The sequence below is a fragment of the Acinonyx jubatus genome, chromosome D1 (assembly GCF_027475565.1).
Source record: "Acinonyx jubatus isolate Ajub_Pintada_27869175 chromosome D1, VMU_Ajub_asm_v1.0, whole genome shotgun sequence".
In the NCBI taxonomy this organism is placed as follows: Eukaryota; Metazoa; Chordata; class Mammalia; order Carnivora; family Felidae; genus Acinonyx; species Acinonyx jubatus.
This window is the reverse complement of record NC_069390.1, coordinates 51,373,819-51,389,013: the sequence shown is the minus strand read 5'-3', so window position 1 is coordinate 51,389,013 and position 15,195 is coordinate 51,373,819. Positions and strand designations below refer to the sequence as shown.

General features: G+C 43.8%; 2 protein-coding genes across 4 annotated transcripts in view; both read right to left on the bottom strand.

The window, feature by feature from the left end:
• FHIP1B (FHF complex subunit HOOK interacting protein 1B) overlaps positions 1-15,195 on the bottom strand; it is a 166,270-nt gene that overhangs the window by 104,512 nt on the left and 46,563 nt on the right. The gene's annotated exons all lie outside the window — the stretch shown is intronic.
• On the bottom strand, positions 3,565-11,405 carry CAVIN3 (caveolae associated protein 3). The gene is made up of 2 exons (XM_027052797.2): positions 10,928-11,405; positions 3,565-10,377 (listed from the first exon to the last, which is right to left on the bottom strand). Exons 1-2 carry the CDS (start codon positions 11,309-11,311, stop codon positions 9,976-9,978), a joined length of 786 nt encoding a protein of 261 aa, XP_026908598.1. The 5' UTR covers positions 11,312-11,405; the 3' UTR covers positions 3,565-9,975.

The following is a 15,195-nucleotide window of genomic DNA, read 5'->3' as shown; positions in this document are numbered from 1 at the left end:
CTCATGAGATCGAGCCCTGCATCAGGCTGTGTGCTGAGCATGGAGCTGGCTTGCCATTCTTTCTTGCCCTCTCTCTCTCTCCCTCTCTCTCTCCCTCTCTCTCTCTCTCTGCCCCTCCCCCACTCGTTTTTTTTCTCTCTCTCTCTCAAATAAATAAATAAACTTAAAAAAATAAATAAAATAGAGAATATCTGAAATAATGAATCTTAACTTAGCAAAGGAAATTGGATAGAAGTCAAGGTTTTAAACATGAGGGGGGATAATAGTAGAGATATGTATAGTCTCCAAATTTACTGACCCTCTCTAAAGGAATGGCAAAGAAAAGACTGGAAACAAGCTAAACATTGAAATTATGAGTACTTATGTCTATGCTGGTTGTAAATTGATGCTTTTGAACTCAGAATTATTTATTTGGAATGTGTATATGTAATCTCTCTGTCCATGGAGGAAAGTAACAGGAGTGGGGGACAGGAGAGAGTATTCTGACCTTGAAATTATGTGACATCATTTCCAAATACATGTGCTTAAATAGATGCCTTTTAAGCAAATGTTTAAAAATAGTTAATTGGGAACATTAAATTTCCATTCATAAATATGAGAAACTCCTTTCTGAAACTTATTTTTTGAAGAGAGTGTTTTGACCAGAATGAATGTGTGATTTATATATGTGAGAAGTTGAGAAATTATAAGTCTTATCAGTTCTACCTAAATGTGTGATTTGCCTGTCAAAACAGTGTTTAAAACTATTAGTTTTGTGTATTCCAGAATGATCTATAGTTCTCAAGTATACTGAAGTAAGTAAGGTGGAGTCCATTTAAGGAAAGTAAAATGTCATTATGAGTTAAATCATGTCTAAAGTCATGACTTTTCTTCAGAATGATTTTTTAATGATGTTTTTCTTTCAGGGATAAGTATGATCTTGATAGATTGAATTAAGCAACATACAGGGAGAAAAATAGAGGTACTTAAAATGAAATATAGCCAGACAATTATCAAGACATTTCTCCCATATAGAGATTCTAGAGGGAGAAACAGGGTGGAGGGGGGTCTTTTGAACCACTTAACAATTCTACCTTGAGAGAGCTGCTTCAGAATCAAGAAGGGAAGGGAATCTATCACAACTCCTGCTTTAGTAAAATTCCTTTATGAAGTTTCTTAAGTTAACTTGCACAATTCCAATTTTAGTCACTTTTACCCTAAATGTTTTGTTTTAAACCCAAATATATAGTGGTGAAAACATATAACAGAACTAAAAGATGTATTATTCTTCAACTTGGGTATTTCTTTAATGGTGAAATAGATTATAAACCTTAACCCTTAAAGATGGCCACACCTTTGTTTGTATATGTATTTGTGTGTGTATATATATGATACGTAAGTATATATGTGTGTATTCATACATATGTATATGGGTATACATGTGCGTGTATAGCTATAGAGAGGTCTCCAAAGGTTTTCCATGAAACTGAATCCAATGAAAGCAACTACTGAAATGTTTTAAAATCTCTATGTGGGTTGTGTGTGTAATACATGTATGAAAAATTATGCAGGTTCAAATTAGGACTCTAGGGAAAAATTAAGTCTATAATTTAATCCCCCAAAATTGTAAGGGCTAGGAAATTTTAGAGAAAACTCCATCAATAAGTATTGTATGTATTATCTATTAATTACTAGTCTCCATTAATTATATGGGAATGCTGTATGAGAAATCAGTACTCCAGCTTTTGGAGTAACTCGTAACTCTGGGCTTCATGTTCCCTAGCATTCCTCTGGATGAGGTTACAGTTTCCTTCAATTTTCAGGAGTATTTGTGTTATGTTCAGATGATTCTAACACCTTCTTTGGACTTATATTCTATAAAATCAATTTTTAAGTTTCTTAAACTGTCAGGGGGAAGGAAATGGTACATACTTATTACACCAGGCCCCATATTTGCTCTACCTGTGTATTTTTCTCATCATCTTATCATCTTGGAAAAAGTCTTAAAGCAGCAAAGAGGAACATAAATGCAAACTCTGTGCATCTTTGATGAAACTAGGAAATTTGTAAGAGCCACAAGATCTAGCAGCGAAGATCAGAGCAAGGATGATCCCAACCCCAAATCCCAGAAGATGAACATGTGCAGAACCAGCAGAATGTACTTCTCCAAGGTGAATGGGCACATCCTGAAGTGCAGAATACACAAAATTTACTTTATAGCAATGAGAATAGAGTCTGTAGGCTGCTGGCCCAAGGAGCTCCCTTAAAGTAGTGGTTTCATTCTAATAGGAATAAAGCTTTCAGAGCTGAACACAGGCTGGTGGTTGAGGGCCTGAGGCAGCATAGATATGGCTACATGAATGAAGAAAGCATATAAAGGACACAAGTGTTGGCAACGATATGGAGAAAAAGGAATCCTAGTGCACTTTTAGTGGGAATGCAAACTGGTGCAGTCACTGTGGAAAACAGTATGGCAGTTCCTCAAAAAGTTAAAAAAAGAACTACCGTACCATCCAATAATCACACTACTTTGGTATTTACCCCAAAAATGCAAAAACACTAATCTAAGGGATACATGCACCCCTATATTTATAGCAGCATTATTTACAACAGCTAAGAATGGAAGCAACCCAAATGTCCCTCAGCTGATGAATGGAAAAAGAAGAGGTAGTGTGTGTGTATGTATGTATATATAATGTAATATTACTCAGCCAATAAAAAAGAATTAAATCTTGCCATTTGCAACAACATGGGTAGAACTAGAGAGTATAATGCTAAGTGAAATAAATCGGTCAGAGACAAGTATCTTTTTTCCTTTTTTTTAATTTTATTTTGATAGAGACAGAGTGCAAGAAGGGGAGAGGCAGAGAGAGAGAGAGAGAGAGAGAGAGAGAGAGAATCCCAAGCAGGCTCCGTCTGTCGGTGGGAAACCCAATGAAGGGCTCAAACTCATGAACCCAACCATGAGACCATGACCTGAGCTGAAATCAAGAGTCGGATGTTTATCTGACTGAACCAACCAGGAGCCCCAGAGAAAGACAAATACCATATGATTTCGCTCATATGTGGAATTTAAGAAACAAAACAAACAAACAAAGGAAGCTAAAAAGAATAAAACTAAAAAAGAAGACTTTTAACCATGGAGAACTTCGGTAATTATCAGAGGAAAGGTTGGAAGAGGGGGCATGGGTGAAATAGGCGAGGGGGAATTAAGAGTGCACATATCATGATCACTGAGTAATGCATAGAATTGTTGAATCATTATATTGTACCCCTGAAAAGAATAAAACATTGGATGTTAATTATACTGGAATTAAAATTTAATAAGTAAAACAAATTCTCTCTTTAAAAACAAAAAAAGGACAAGGGGCAGCTGGCTCAGTTGGTGGAGCATGCAACTCTTGATTTTGGGGTTGGGAGTTCCAGCCCCACACTGGGTCTAAAGATTATTTAAAACTGAAATCTTTAAGAAAAAAAACAAAAATAAAAATAAATAATGACATATAGTGAGCCTACTGCATTTTTAATAAAAAAATAATTGAGGTTAATTGTCTTTTTAATGCTTATTTATTTGTTTTTGAGAGAGAGAGAGAGAGAGAGAGTGCAGGGAAGGGGCAGAGAGAGAGAGGGAGACAGAAAATCCAAAGCAGAGCCCGACAACCCTGAATGTCTCTGAACTCATCAGGAACTGTGGGGCTCAAACTCACAAACTGTGAGGTTATAACCTGAGCCAAAGTCAGATACTTAAGGATGCTTAACCCACTGAGTCACCCAGGCACCTCTGAGGGTAATTCTAAACAATAGCCAAAGAACATAAAAAAAGAGAAAGCTAGAATCAAACTAAGGGACTGAGTATGTGAGAATGAGTGTGAGAGGAAAAAAAAAAAAAAATTCCTGAAAACTCCAAGGAGAAAGAAGACAAAAGACCAAGGAAGCAAGACTGCCTTGTGGCTTCCATGGGCTCTAGGCACTTTTGCCCTCATGGACTCCTTCATCCATTAAAAAAATTATATTTTACAATTGTGTTGGTATAAAGGTAAAGGCCAATACATTAACATTATATATTAAAACACTTTTTTACCTAAAAGTTCATTTTTTTTCTTCTGATCATAAAAATTAACACTCTCACGGCCCAGAAAGGATTGTGGGCCCCAGCCATTGTCTCTACTATGCCTTAATTGACCCTGAGAGGAAACAACAGAGCTCCAAAGAACAATAAACAGGGCTCATCCATGAGCCAACTCCTCCAGGCAGGTTCTTGTTCATCCTTGTGTTCCCAGCACCTCACTGGAATAAATTTGCATATCCTCCAAATATTCAGTGAATGCCTACTCTGTGCCAGGCACTGCGCTAGATGCTGGAGATAACAACGAACAATAAGATGTTTCCCTTGCCTTCCATGTTGGTTCCAGTGTCAATGGAGCTATGTCTATTAGGAATCTTTCATTTGCAGGGGAAAACCAAATACACACACACACACACACACACACACACACACACACACAAACACACACAAACACAAAGGCAAAACTGTAATTAAACAAAAAGTATGTTTATTAGCTCACATAAATGAAAATGTCTGTGGCAAGCGCTGAGTTCCTGCCTGACTAAATTTAGGGAACAAGTGAGCATAAGCAAACAACCACAAACATTAAGCTCTCACATGCCTGGCACTATCCTGAGCATTTTACATATATCCACTCACTTAACTCACAAACTCACAAACTCACAAAGTAGATAGTGCTATTAACTCCATTTTGCCCACAAGCAAAGTGTGATATTCAGTGTCTCTCCATTTCTCAGCTCTGCCTTCCTATGGCACAGGGTTTCTTCTCAAGTTTCCATAATGGTCCAAATTTATTAGTTATTTGTGAGAGAAAAGTTCACAAGAATTCTTAATAAAGAATCTATAGGACTTGGTGACTCATTGGATGTAGGGATTGGGGTGGGGTGGGGTGGGGTGGGGGCAAAGGGTCAGGTCTTTGGTTCTAACACTTCCTAAAGTAAATGTAGAAGAGAATCTTGACTTCTGAGAAAAGATGAGCACAGTTTGAGATATGTTGCATTTAGTGTTTCCTATGAGATACTGAGATAAGTATACTTTTTTTTTTACTATATCTCAGGTCCTTCTAAAAAGTCACTTGAGAAACTTATATAATTAATTCAATAGGACAAAAAAGAAATAGAAATCAGGTTGGAGGGAGGATCATTTCTCCTCAGGAGAACCTCCTCTGTAATTACTACCACCCCTGCTAGGTTAGAGGCTGCATTTGTGTGCTCCCATAGCAACTTATACTTCTAGCATCATAGCATTTATTTAAAACTTTATCATAACTGCCAGCTTGATGTAAGTTCTATGAGCGCTCTATTACAGTTCTATTATATCCCGATCCACATACTATACCATCCATCTCCATCACCTAGCACAACAAATATAAAATGAATGAATGGGCAAATAAAAAATCTTATTTAATCCTCATAGGAAAGCCGAAAAAAGGAAATTATCATTCACCAGCAATGAAGCTCCCATGTCTTTGAGTATGAAAGCCATACTTTTTTCTATGCACCTTGGCACATCCCTATTCCAAATGGATATGGGTAAATGAAAACAATCCAAAAAAGAATGACCAAGATTGATAATAGATCACAACGAATGGCTGAATAAACCAGCAATGTTTCACCCGAGGAAGATGATGTAAAGGATGTTTTAGATGAGTCAGTCCTGTGTGGCCCACTGAAGCTGGACTCCAAGGACACACACATCATAGAAATAAAGAAATTTTGTTTCTTTGTGGCCAACTGCCACATACGAGAAATCATAAAGACAGATGTTGATCTCAGTATAAAGAAGTTTCCTATCAACCAAAGTTGCCCAAAAATACAGTTGCCTGAGAGGTAGTGAATTCCTTGTCACCCGCCTTTTTCAAGCACAGGCCAGCTAAGGATAGGTTAAAAAAAAAATGGTAGTGGATGTTGTGATGGAAATGCAGGTGGGGTGTATGGCTTTTGGATTCCCTTCAATGATAAGGGTATATGGATTCAAGTCTCAATAAAGGAAAGTCAAAAGGATCTCCAGTACTTAACAGGGGAAGAAATTTCCTGCCAGGAATGTACATATTCTTATCCATGTAGGAGGAATATCACAGCAGAAAATGGTCATACCAGGTTTGATAATCCTATTGATTTTCTTCATCCCATTTCTACAATTCTATTTCCTTACACTTTAAGATCTTACTTTGGCTCTCCATGTTGCAGGATGGAAAAGGTTCTGACTAGCTAGTTAGACTATTCTACTTCACTTAGCAGTTGGATTTCTCACACAAAGCAATGAATCCAGCACTCAAGGTAACCAGTGTTTTCTAAGTTCAGTTATTGCAGATCAGTCTCTCTCAGCCTAATCACATTGGAACACATAATAAATTGTGCTTCTCATCTGAAGAACTGAGAACCAAACTCTGAATTTTGGTAATCCACCAGTGTGCCTCCACATTGCTTAAAGCGGCCACCTAAATGCCACATATGCCGGATGACAAGTTGGTACTCTGTGTCAGTCTCCACTCCCTTTAGTTTATATTAATAACAACAGCAATAGTGGTAATGATGGAGAACAAAATGTAACAAAGAGAACTATTAAGAAAATAAGTTAGTTTTGTTTTAACTGATTTTTATCACTTCTGCTGTAGAAGCACCAGGAAGGAATAAAAAGTAGCACACACACACATCCAAGTTAGCTGAGGCTTTAGGTTCCTAAGGTCAGAGTGCAGGCTCTCTGAGCCTTCATGTGCTTCCCCATGAACTATCAAGACATTTTATGTAAGAAATGTGCAGTTGGGCTCTTGATTTGTCTACGAGTTGAAAGGGGGAAATTGGGTAGGTTTCCAAGGATTTGGAAAAAGAACAAGAATTTGTTTTTCCTTGGGGATAGAGAAATGAGCCTACTCAGACCAGCCCCTCTGTGATGGCAGAACCTTAAAAGGAGTGGCTGCCGGGAAGCTGATACAGTCTGCATACTAAGGCTTGGAAGCCTGCAGGACGAGTCCTGAATTTCTCCAAAGGAAATGGAGCTACAGCAGAGCCAGCCTCTATGGAAGGACCCCGGATTCTGGGTACAGAGCTGGACAGGAAACCTCTGGGTTGTTGACACAACAACCAGGACACTGGTACCCCAACAGTGGCATCGTGTGGCCATGAGAAGCAATAGCAGTAGAGACATCCAAGGTCTGAGAGACCAGGAAATGGTGTGAACCTCCTGGTATAACTGTACAATCTAAGAAAGGAGAGGAGCCCTAAAGTGACTGATAATAGACTTCCCGCCAGTCATAGTCAGTGGGAGCTTAGACTCTTCTAACTGAATTCATCAGAAAAAAATTGTAAGTCACTAGTGAATTCTGCTCCCGTTTTAAATCCCCAACTTCCTTGGGGCACCTGGGTAATTCAGTTGGTTAAACATCTGACTTCGGCTTAGTTCATGATCTCAAGGTTTGTGAGCTGGAGCCCCACGTCGGGCTGTGTTCTGACAGCTCAGAGCCTGGAGCCTGCTTCGGATTCTGTGTCTCCCTCTCTCTCTGCCCCTCCCCTGCTCTCTCTCTCTCTCTCAAAAGTAAAAAAAAAAATTAAAAAAAAGATTTTTTTAAAAAATTTAAATCCCCGACTTCCTCATCTAAAGTACTCCCCTACCCCAGTCATTATCTGTATCCTTACTTCTTTCTTTCCTTCAGGGCCCATAACCAGAAAGACCTAGTACATATGTTTGCTTGTTTTTGTCTGTCTCATAGTATACTTGTTTATTGCCGGTCTCCCCCTACACTCTCCACAAAGACAGGGATCCTGTCTTTCTCATGTGCCACTGTATCTCCAGCTCTTAAAACAGGGTCTGGCAGAAATTCCAAGTTCAGTAAATATTTGTTGAATAACTGGGTGAACGAATTATACACCTAAAACAAACTCTCCTCCAGGCACTTGTGCTAGATACTTATGTAACTTAATCCTCACAACAGCCCAATAGAGGCTATCATTTGCCCATTTAATAGATGAAGAGGGGCGCCTGGGTAGCTCAGTTGGTTGAGCATCTAACTCAGCTCAGGTCATGATCTCACCGTTCGTGAGTTCGAGCCCCACATCGGGTTCTCTGCTGTCAGCAGTTTCCTTCGTATCCTGACCCCATCTCTCTCTGCCCCTTTCCCGCTCTCTCTCTCTCTCTCTCTCAAAAATAAATAAGCTTAAAAAAAAAAAAAAAGATGAAGGAACTAAGAAGCCAAACTATAACCACTGAGCTCTACTGCCACACACCATTCCTGTTTTCCATCTCGCTATTTACCTTTTCCAAGAATATGGCCTTAAACATCCCCCACTTACCCTCCTTCAGGTTAGGTTGCATCCCTTCCCTCTTTTGTCTCAAAATAACATAACAATCACTACACTTACATCATCATGTTTGCATCTCCCTAAACTCTGAAGTCCCTAAAGGCCTCAGGATTGTTATCTTGGTGTTCAAAGACCTAACACAGGGCCTACAAACACATTAGGTACTCAAAAATGTTTTCATATGACAATAACTGATTGAATGGGCTGACGACCATGCTCCCATCCCTAGCTAATCCCCTCGCACTTCCCATTTCTTCTGTGATGCTCTTGCTGCATGAGGGCCTACTGTGGGCCAGGCATGGTATCTAGCATGGGGAATACAGAAATTAATAAAACAATCCCTACAGCAGAGGAGCCACAGTGTAGTGGGATGGGATGGGGAGAGTAACTGCAATCAATCACAAACCAGACAGCACTGCGGTGTAGAGGAGGTCTTTGGGAACAAGGAAGAGAAGCACCTGACCCTGAAACAGGGGTGCCTTGCTGAGTTTTGCAGGAGAGTTAGAGATGAGGATGAGAGCACACAGCTCAGTGTAATTCAATAGAATGAGGAGAAGCGACAAAAGATGAGGCTACAAAAATGGGCAGGAACCAGATCACAAAAAGTTATATTAAAGATGCTGAAGGAATATTCAAGAACTCAGACTTTATTCTGAAGGTGATGGGGAGCCACTGAGGGTCTGAAGCAGGAGGATGATGGGATCAGATTGGCAGTTCAAATAATGGTCAGGTGAAAGATAAGGCCTAAAACAGAGCAGTGGCCATGGGTATTCAAAAAGTGGTCAGACTGCAGAGGTAACTGTTTCCATGGGGGAGGGCACTGAGAGAGAGAGGGAGTCCTCCAGGGAGGACTCCCAGGTTTCTGTGTGGATGGTGGTGACATTCATTGGTAAAGAAAACGCAAGAGGAGATGCCATTTTGAATGATACATACTAAGTGCTCAATAAATATTAAATTGAAATTGAACTTAATTAAAAGATAGGTTGCTTCCTTTGGACACTGACTTGAGGTACATTTCAATTGCGGCTCAGGACAGTGGTCTTGGAGTGTGTATGGCTGGTGGCAAAGGCTTGGGAGTCAGTCTGTTCACAGAGGACAACCCAGAATGAGAAGGCTGAGAATAGTGGAAAGCCCAACTTTTAAGAGATGGAAGAGGAAGAAGAAACTAAAAGGAAAACCACTTGTTGACATTTATTGAGCACCTACAGCAAGAGACTGTACTGGATGCCTCTCCACGAGTAAAGTGCTCAAGAAGCAAATGGCCAGCAGGTTTTTTCTATGTGCCCAAGACTCAGTGGGAACCTGAGAAACGATACAATGATCTGGTTGAAATTGAAGGCACATTCCAGGTTCCGACATTTGTCTTACTCCTCCAAGCCTTTTCCTCCCACCCCTTCACATGGAGTCTGGATTAGGTGACATTACTTTTATTGAAGGGGAGTGCAAGCAGGTGTGGGCAGCTGCTTCTCTTTTAGAGGATGCAGGCTAAACTGAAGGCACTGGGAAGGGAAGGCCAGAGCTGGGCTATGGGTGCAGGATTCACTCCTTATTTGGGCGTGAATGCTGCATTGGGAGAGGGAGATTTATTTGGGGACTAGGCATAGGCACAAGAGAAGCAGACAGCACCAGCCCTCAGGCCGCACTCTCTACTTGGAGCACCGCGGCTTCAGCAGCGCCAGATTTCCCGGGATCTTCCTCGGTGTCCTGTGGAGGTTCTGGCTCCAACTTGGGCTCCAGGGCAGGCCGGGCTTCTGGCTGGCCATCAGCCCTCCGGCCAGGGCCTAGGCGAGGTGGCTTGACTGGCGTGGGCGTTGGTGCTGCGGGGCCTTTCCGACCAGAGAGGGCCCTTCGCAGGCTCTGTACCTTCTGCAACCCGCTGCGCCGAAGCCGCCGGGCCCTTGACTCCACAGGCTCCTCGTCTGAGCTCTCCTCAACTTCGGCCTCCGGCTGCTCTGGGCCAGGCTGGGGCTGGTCTGCCGGGCCTAAGGGCTCTGGCGCCTTCTGGAAGGCGCTGGCTGGGATTTCAGCCTCCTCCTGCATGTGATGAACACAGCTCTGACCCTGGCGGTCCCCTACCCCGCAGCAGCCTGGCCCTCTCTCCTCAATTACACCGGGGAACCGCCCCATCCTTGGGGCGGGCCCAAGGGGCAAAGAAAAGGCAGGCGTGGGAGAGCAGGGGGCAGGGGTGGAGAGGGGGAGCTACTGGCAAACTGCAAAAGTTTGGAAATTAGGTGGGACCCGCTTAAGCAGGCTGGTGGTCGCAGGGGCAAGAATTGGAGGCAGGGAACGGTCGCAGGATGCACTTCCGCCACCGTTATTTCCATTCAGGGATGGGCTGGGACTTGGAGCAAATTCGGTGTACGTGGCCTGAGCTCGAGCTGGCCGACCCTGGTTGGCCAGGCTGCGTTCAGGCTCTGAGGGATGGGGCACCGTGGTGGGAAGTGGGTGCGGCTCTGCAAGTCCGTTCCACCGGATGGGGTCAGGAATGCGAGTGTGGTAGGCGGCCGGGTAAGGGGGGTGGGGGTGGGGGGTGGGGTTGGCCCAGATGGTGGCCGGGAGGTGGGGGACGCCTGTGGTCACTGACCTTGAAGAGCAAGACGTGGAGCTTCCCGCGCGCCACCAGCAGCCCGTGGTTGGCCTCCAGCCGCTGCACCTGGGCGGCGCGGCGCACGGCGCGCTCCTGGGCGGCGTCCGCGTGCGAGCCCACGCGCTCCGCCTTGGCCAGCAGCTGTGCCAGCGTGTTGCTCGTGGTGTCGTGGCTGCGGCTCAGCGCCCCCAGCCCGCTCTGGATGCGGCGCACAGAGCCCGCCAGGCCTCCCTGCCTCCGAGCCAGGCCCCCCTGCCGCTCCCGCAGCGCCTCCAGCATGGTGGCCAGCTTCTCCAGCAGCGTCACCACCGTCACGGCGTGCACCGGGCCCCTCGCCGGCGCTGCGGCCATAGGCCCCGGCTCCAGCGCGCTCTCCCCCATGATCTCCGGCCTCCCTGCCTGCTCTCCCTGCGGCCGCTGGCTGCACTCTGGGCTGGGGCCTCCTTTCCCGGCTCCTCCCCAGCTCCAGCCGTGACTCAGACAGGCGGAGCGGGCCGTCCCGGGAGGCGTGGGGTGGGGGTTGGGGGGGCAGGACGGGGAGGGGGGGCGCGGGATGGCGGCGGCGGGGTTCTTTGTAAGCGCTCCCCCTTCTGCTGCCCCGCCCCGGGAGCCCCCGCAGGGCAGCAGGTTGGCTTAGTATCCGCCCCCCTTCCCCAAATTTGCTCCCTGTAAGTTTGAGTTCCCCTCCTCGGGCCCAGTTCGCTGGTGTGTCTCTTTCTGGAATGTACTTTCACCACCGCAAAGGGTTAGCTATGGAAAATTTTGTTGTGCACATCGAGTGGGCAAAGAAACTATGTAAGAGAGGCACAAGGATAACCTGAGGGGCTTCCACAGCCACCGCCTTCGGCCTCCCTCGCCTCTGAGGATTGTATTTGTGCCCTCGGGCTGGGAGCGGTAGGCAGGGACACCCTGGGAAGCTAACCTACAGACTCAGACGCCAGACCGTTTAGGTTGGAGGCCTGGCTTTACGACCGCACAGGCTGCTCAAAGCGCACCAGCAGGCGGGGCATCCTCTGGTATTTTCCTAATAGTCATCGCCAGGGTTTAGCCACAGGCTTCCTTTACTGCTTCTCTAGCTCTTACTGTTGGGTAGCATTACCCTGTTTTCTTTCTTCTAGTTCTCTTACCTCCCTTTCTTTGAGTTTCAAGGGTAAAGCCCCGGGACACCTAGCTCTTACACCCTAAGCTTGGAGGGCGGACAAGACACCTCTTCCTCTGAAACCCTTAAAAGGGTTAGGGTAGGGGCTCCTGTGTGGCTCAGTCCCTTAAGCCACTGACTCCTGATTTCTGCTCAGGCCATGATCTCACAGTTGGTGGGATCAAGTCCCTGTGGGTACGACTGTGCACTGACAATACAGAGCCTGTTCAGGATTCTCTCTCTCTACTCCCCTGCTCTCGCTCGCTCTCTCTCTCAAAATCAATACACATTAAAAAACAAAGGGTTAGAGCAGGTGCTGGTATGTCTTTGTTTTCATGGAGGTTGGTTGTGGCTCCTGCCTGATTTTTTTTTTTTACTTTTTCTAGAAATTGGTAAGAATATCTGCAGCGAGTGAAGAAGATTTGAAATTGCTGCTGTAGAGCAGGAGAGAGTGCACACAGAGGATCCACTTACTGTGGATTATGAATTGTTACTGTCATCTGTTTGGAAAATCCCGTCTTGTCTTTAACAGTACTTGGTAAACTGAGTGTAGGCTCAGGAATCCAAGCAATCCATTGATCCTGATGAAAACTCTATTCCTCTCCTCACCCAATCTATGAGGGGTGCTTGATAACAATTGTGGAAGAAACTGTATTACTCAGCATGGTTACATGGAAAAAATCCATGGTCTGACACAGAAGTACTGCAAAGGATGGCATCTATTGCCAGATTTCTGGGGATGCTAAGCTGATGACTGACTTCTACAGATATGAGGTTACAGAGCCTGAGTCCTCTGCTTAGCACAGAGGAAATGGACTCCCTTGGGAGCCTGATGGGAATCACCATTTCTTCCATTAGACCTGTATTTGCTCAAAGAGACCCATCAGGATGTACCAGATAAAACGCTTTCAAACTAAGGGAACAGAAAACCCAATTCAGTTCTTAAAAACAAGAAATCCAATCTAAACATAATTGAAAAACACTACCATAGAGTGATGATTAATTGTGGATCAGTCACAGCTTCAAATCTAGTTCTCTACAGATCTCTCAGTTGTTCCCCCCTACAAGTGTCAGCTTCATTCCCAAGCTAGGCACAAGGTGGCTACAGCAGTTTCAGGCCTCATATCTGTGCATACCGTCAAGAGAAAAAAAGGGACCATCTTATAATTTAGGACATCTATTTCCCAGAAGCCACCCAGAATCTACTTGCCTTCCACTGGGTTACATGGCCATTTCAGAACCAAATTCTATAGCTAGGAAAGTATCATGCATTGGTAGGCTTTAGCCTGAATTCCTTCACCCATCAGTGATCAGAGAGCTGATAATTACCTTTTGACAAATTAGGCCCACTTCTTGAGCTTCCCTAGAAATATGGATGGTATATCTGTTTTAAAAATCTCAGCACTGCCAGAATTAGTCAATCACAATGCTACCAGAGAAAGCATATGAAAGAATCACCAGCCTTGAGCAATGCTAAGGGAGTCAAAAGCATTTGGAAGCAAGACTACATGGGTAGGTATTTTTCAAAGGCCTGCTAAATCCCTCTCTGGATATGTAGAACAAGGAGCTTAAAACTTAGGAATAAAGCCATTGATGATTCTACTGGTCTCTCTAAAACCTTAAGTATAAAAGTCATAGGAACTGGCTGGTGTTGAAAAATAGGAGCCCAAAAGGTAGGTTAAAAAAAAAAAAGAAAAAAACTTGGGGCAACCCAGAAGAATGCCCTGAGTCAACAAAGCCCAGATTGACAGAAATTACAGTATTACAATGTTGATCATGGAGTATCCAAGAAGAAGCCAGCCATATTGCAGTTTCCAATTAAGATGAGGGAAAAAGAAAACAAGAATGCAGAATGATACCCCCTAAGGCAGTATAACTTGATCTTAAAGATTTCTGGAGTGTGGCTGCTACCCACTCCCTCAAACTCCTTGGTGTAGGCATTAAAAGTAGAAACCCACTGGTTGTAGGTTTATTGTGTCCCCCACCCCCGCCAAAAAAATTTATATATATATAATTATATATATATATATATATATAATTATATATATATATATATATATATATATATATATATATATATATTCAAGTGCTAACCTTTGATGCCCATGAATGTGTTCTTATTTGGAAACAGGATCTTTGCAGGTGTAATCAAGATGAGATCATACTAGAGAAGCATGGGTCCTTAATCCAATATGACTGGTATCCTTATAAGAAGGGGACATAAGGCACACAGGGAGAACACCATCCAATGATGGAAGTGAGATTGGAATTATGCTGCCAGAAGCCAAGGAAGGCCTGAAATGACCAGAAGCTGAAAGAGGCATGGAAAGGTTCTTCCCTAGAAATTTTGGAGGGAGCATGGCCCAGCAACACTCTGATTTCAGACTTCCAGCCTCCAAAACTGTGAGAGAATAAAGTTCTGTTGTTTTAGGCCACAGTCTGTGGTAATTTACCTTGATAACCCTGGGAAACTAATATATCTATTAATTAATCACCATAGTATCACAGTATTCCCTTACATAGGTTGCCCCCTCAATGGCCTTCTCCATTCTGTAGAAGTATGAAATTCTCTGTAGGAAAAGTTAATAGAACATGAAGACTCCCTTTAGAACATAGACAATTCAATTAACAGTTGCCCAGAAATAATGGATCTTGCAAAAATGAATGGAATGCTATGGTGGTGGATCAAACACATGCTTTAAAAAACTAAAACAAAGGTATTGCCTACTCTACTTGTTAAGGGTTCCTTTTCTACACTGGTCCATCCCCGTCCTAGAATTTGTCATACTATGAGGAAGGATTTGGCTTTGTTAAAAAAAGAAAAAAAGCCACTACACCTTTCATCTGGGTTAAATCTGCCTGGAATATGCCTGCCTAACAAAGATCTGCTCAAGGATGGCTCTCTGTCTCTGCCAGTATCAAAAATAGTTGGAGGGGCACCTGGGTGGTTCAGTTGGTTAAGCATCCAACTTTGGCTCAGGTCATGATCTCACAGTTCGTGAGTTCAAGCCCTGCATCAGGCTCTCTGCTGTCAGCATGGAGCCTGCTTCATTTTCTCTGTCCTCCTCTCCCTCTGCACCTCCCCTGTTCTCTCTCTCTCTCTCTCTCTCTCTCTCTCTCTCTCTGT

Coding starts and splice junctions, on each gene's coding strand:
- CAVIN3 (XM_027052797.2), bottom strand. CDS start 11,311: ATGGGGGAGAGCGCGCTGGAGCCGGGGCCTATGGCCGCAGCGCCGGCG. Junction 10,378..10,927: donor TCCACGTCTTGCTCTTCAAG/GTCAGTGACCAC, acceptor CATCACATGCAG/GAGGAGGCTGAAATCCCAGC.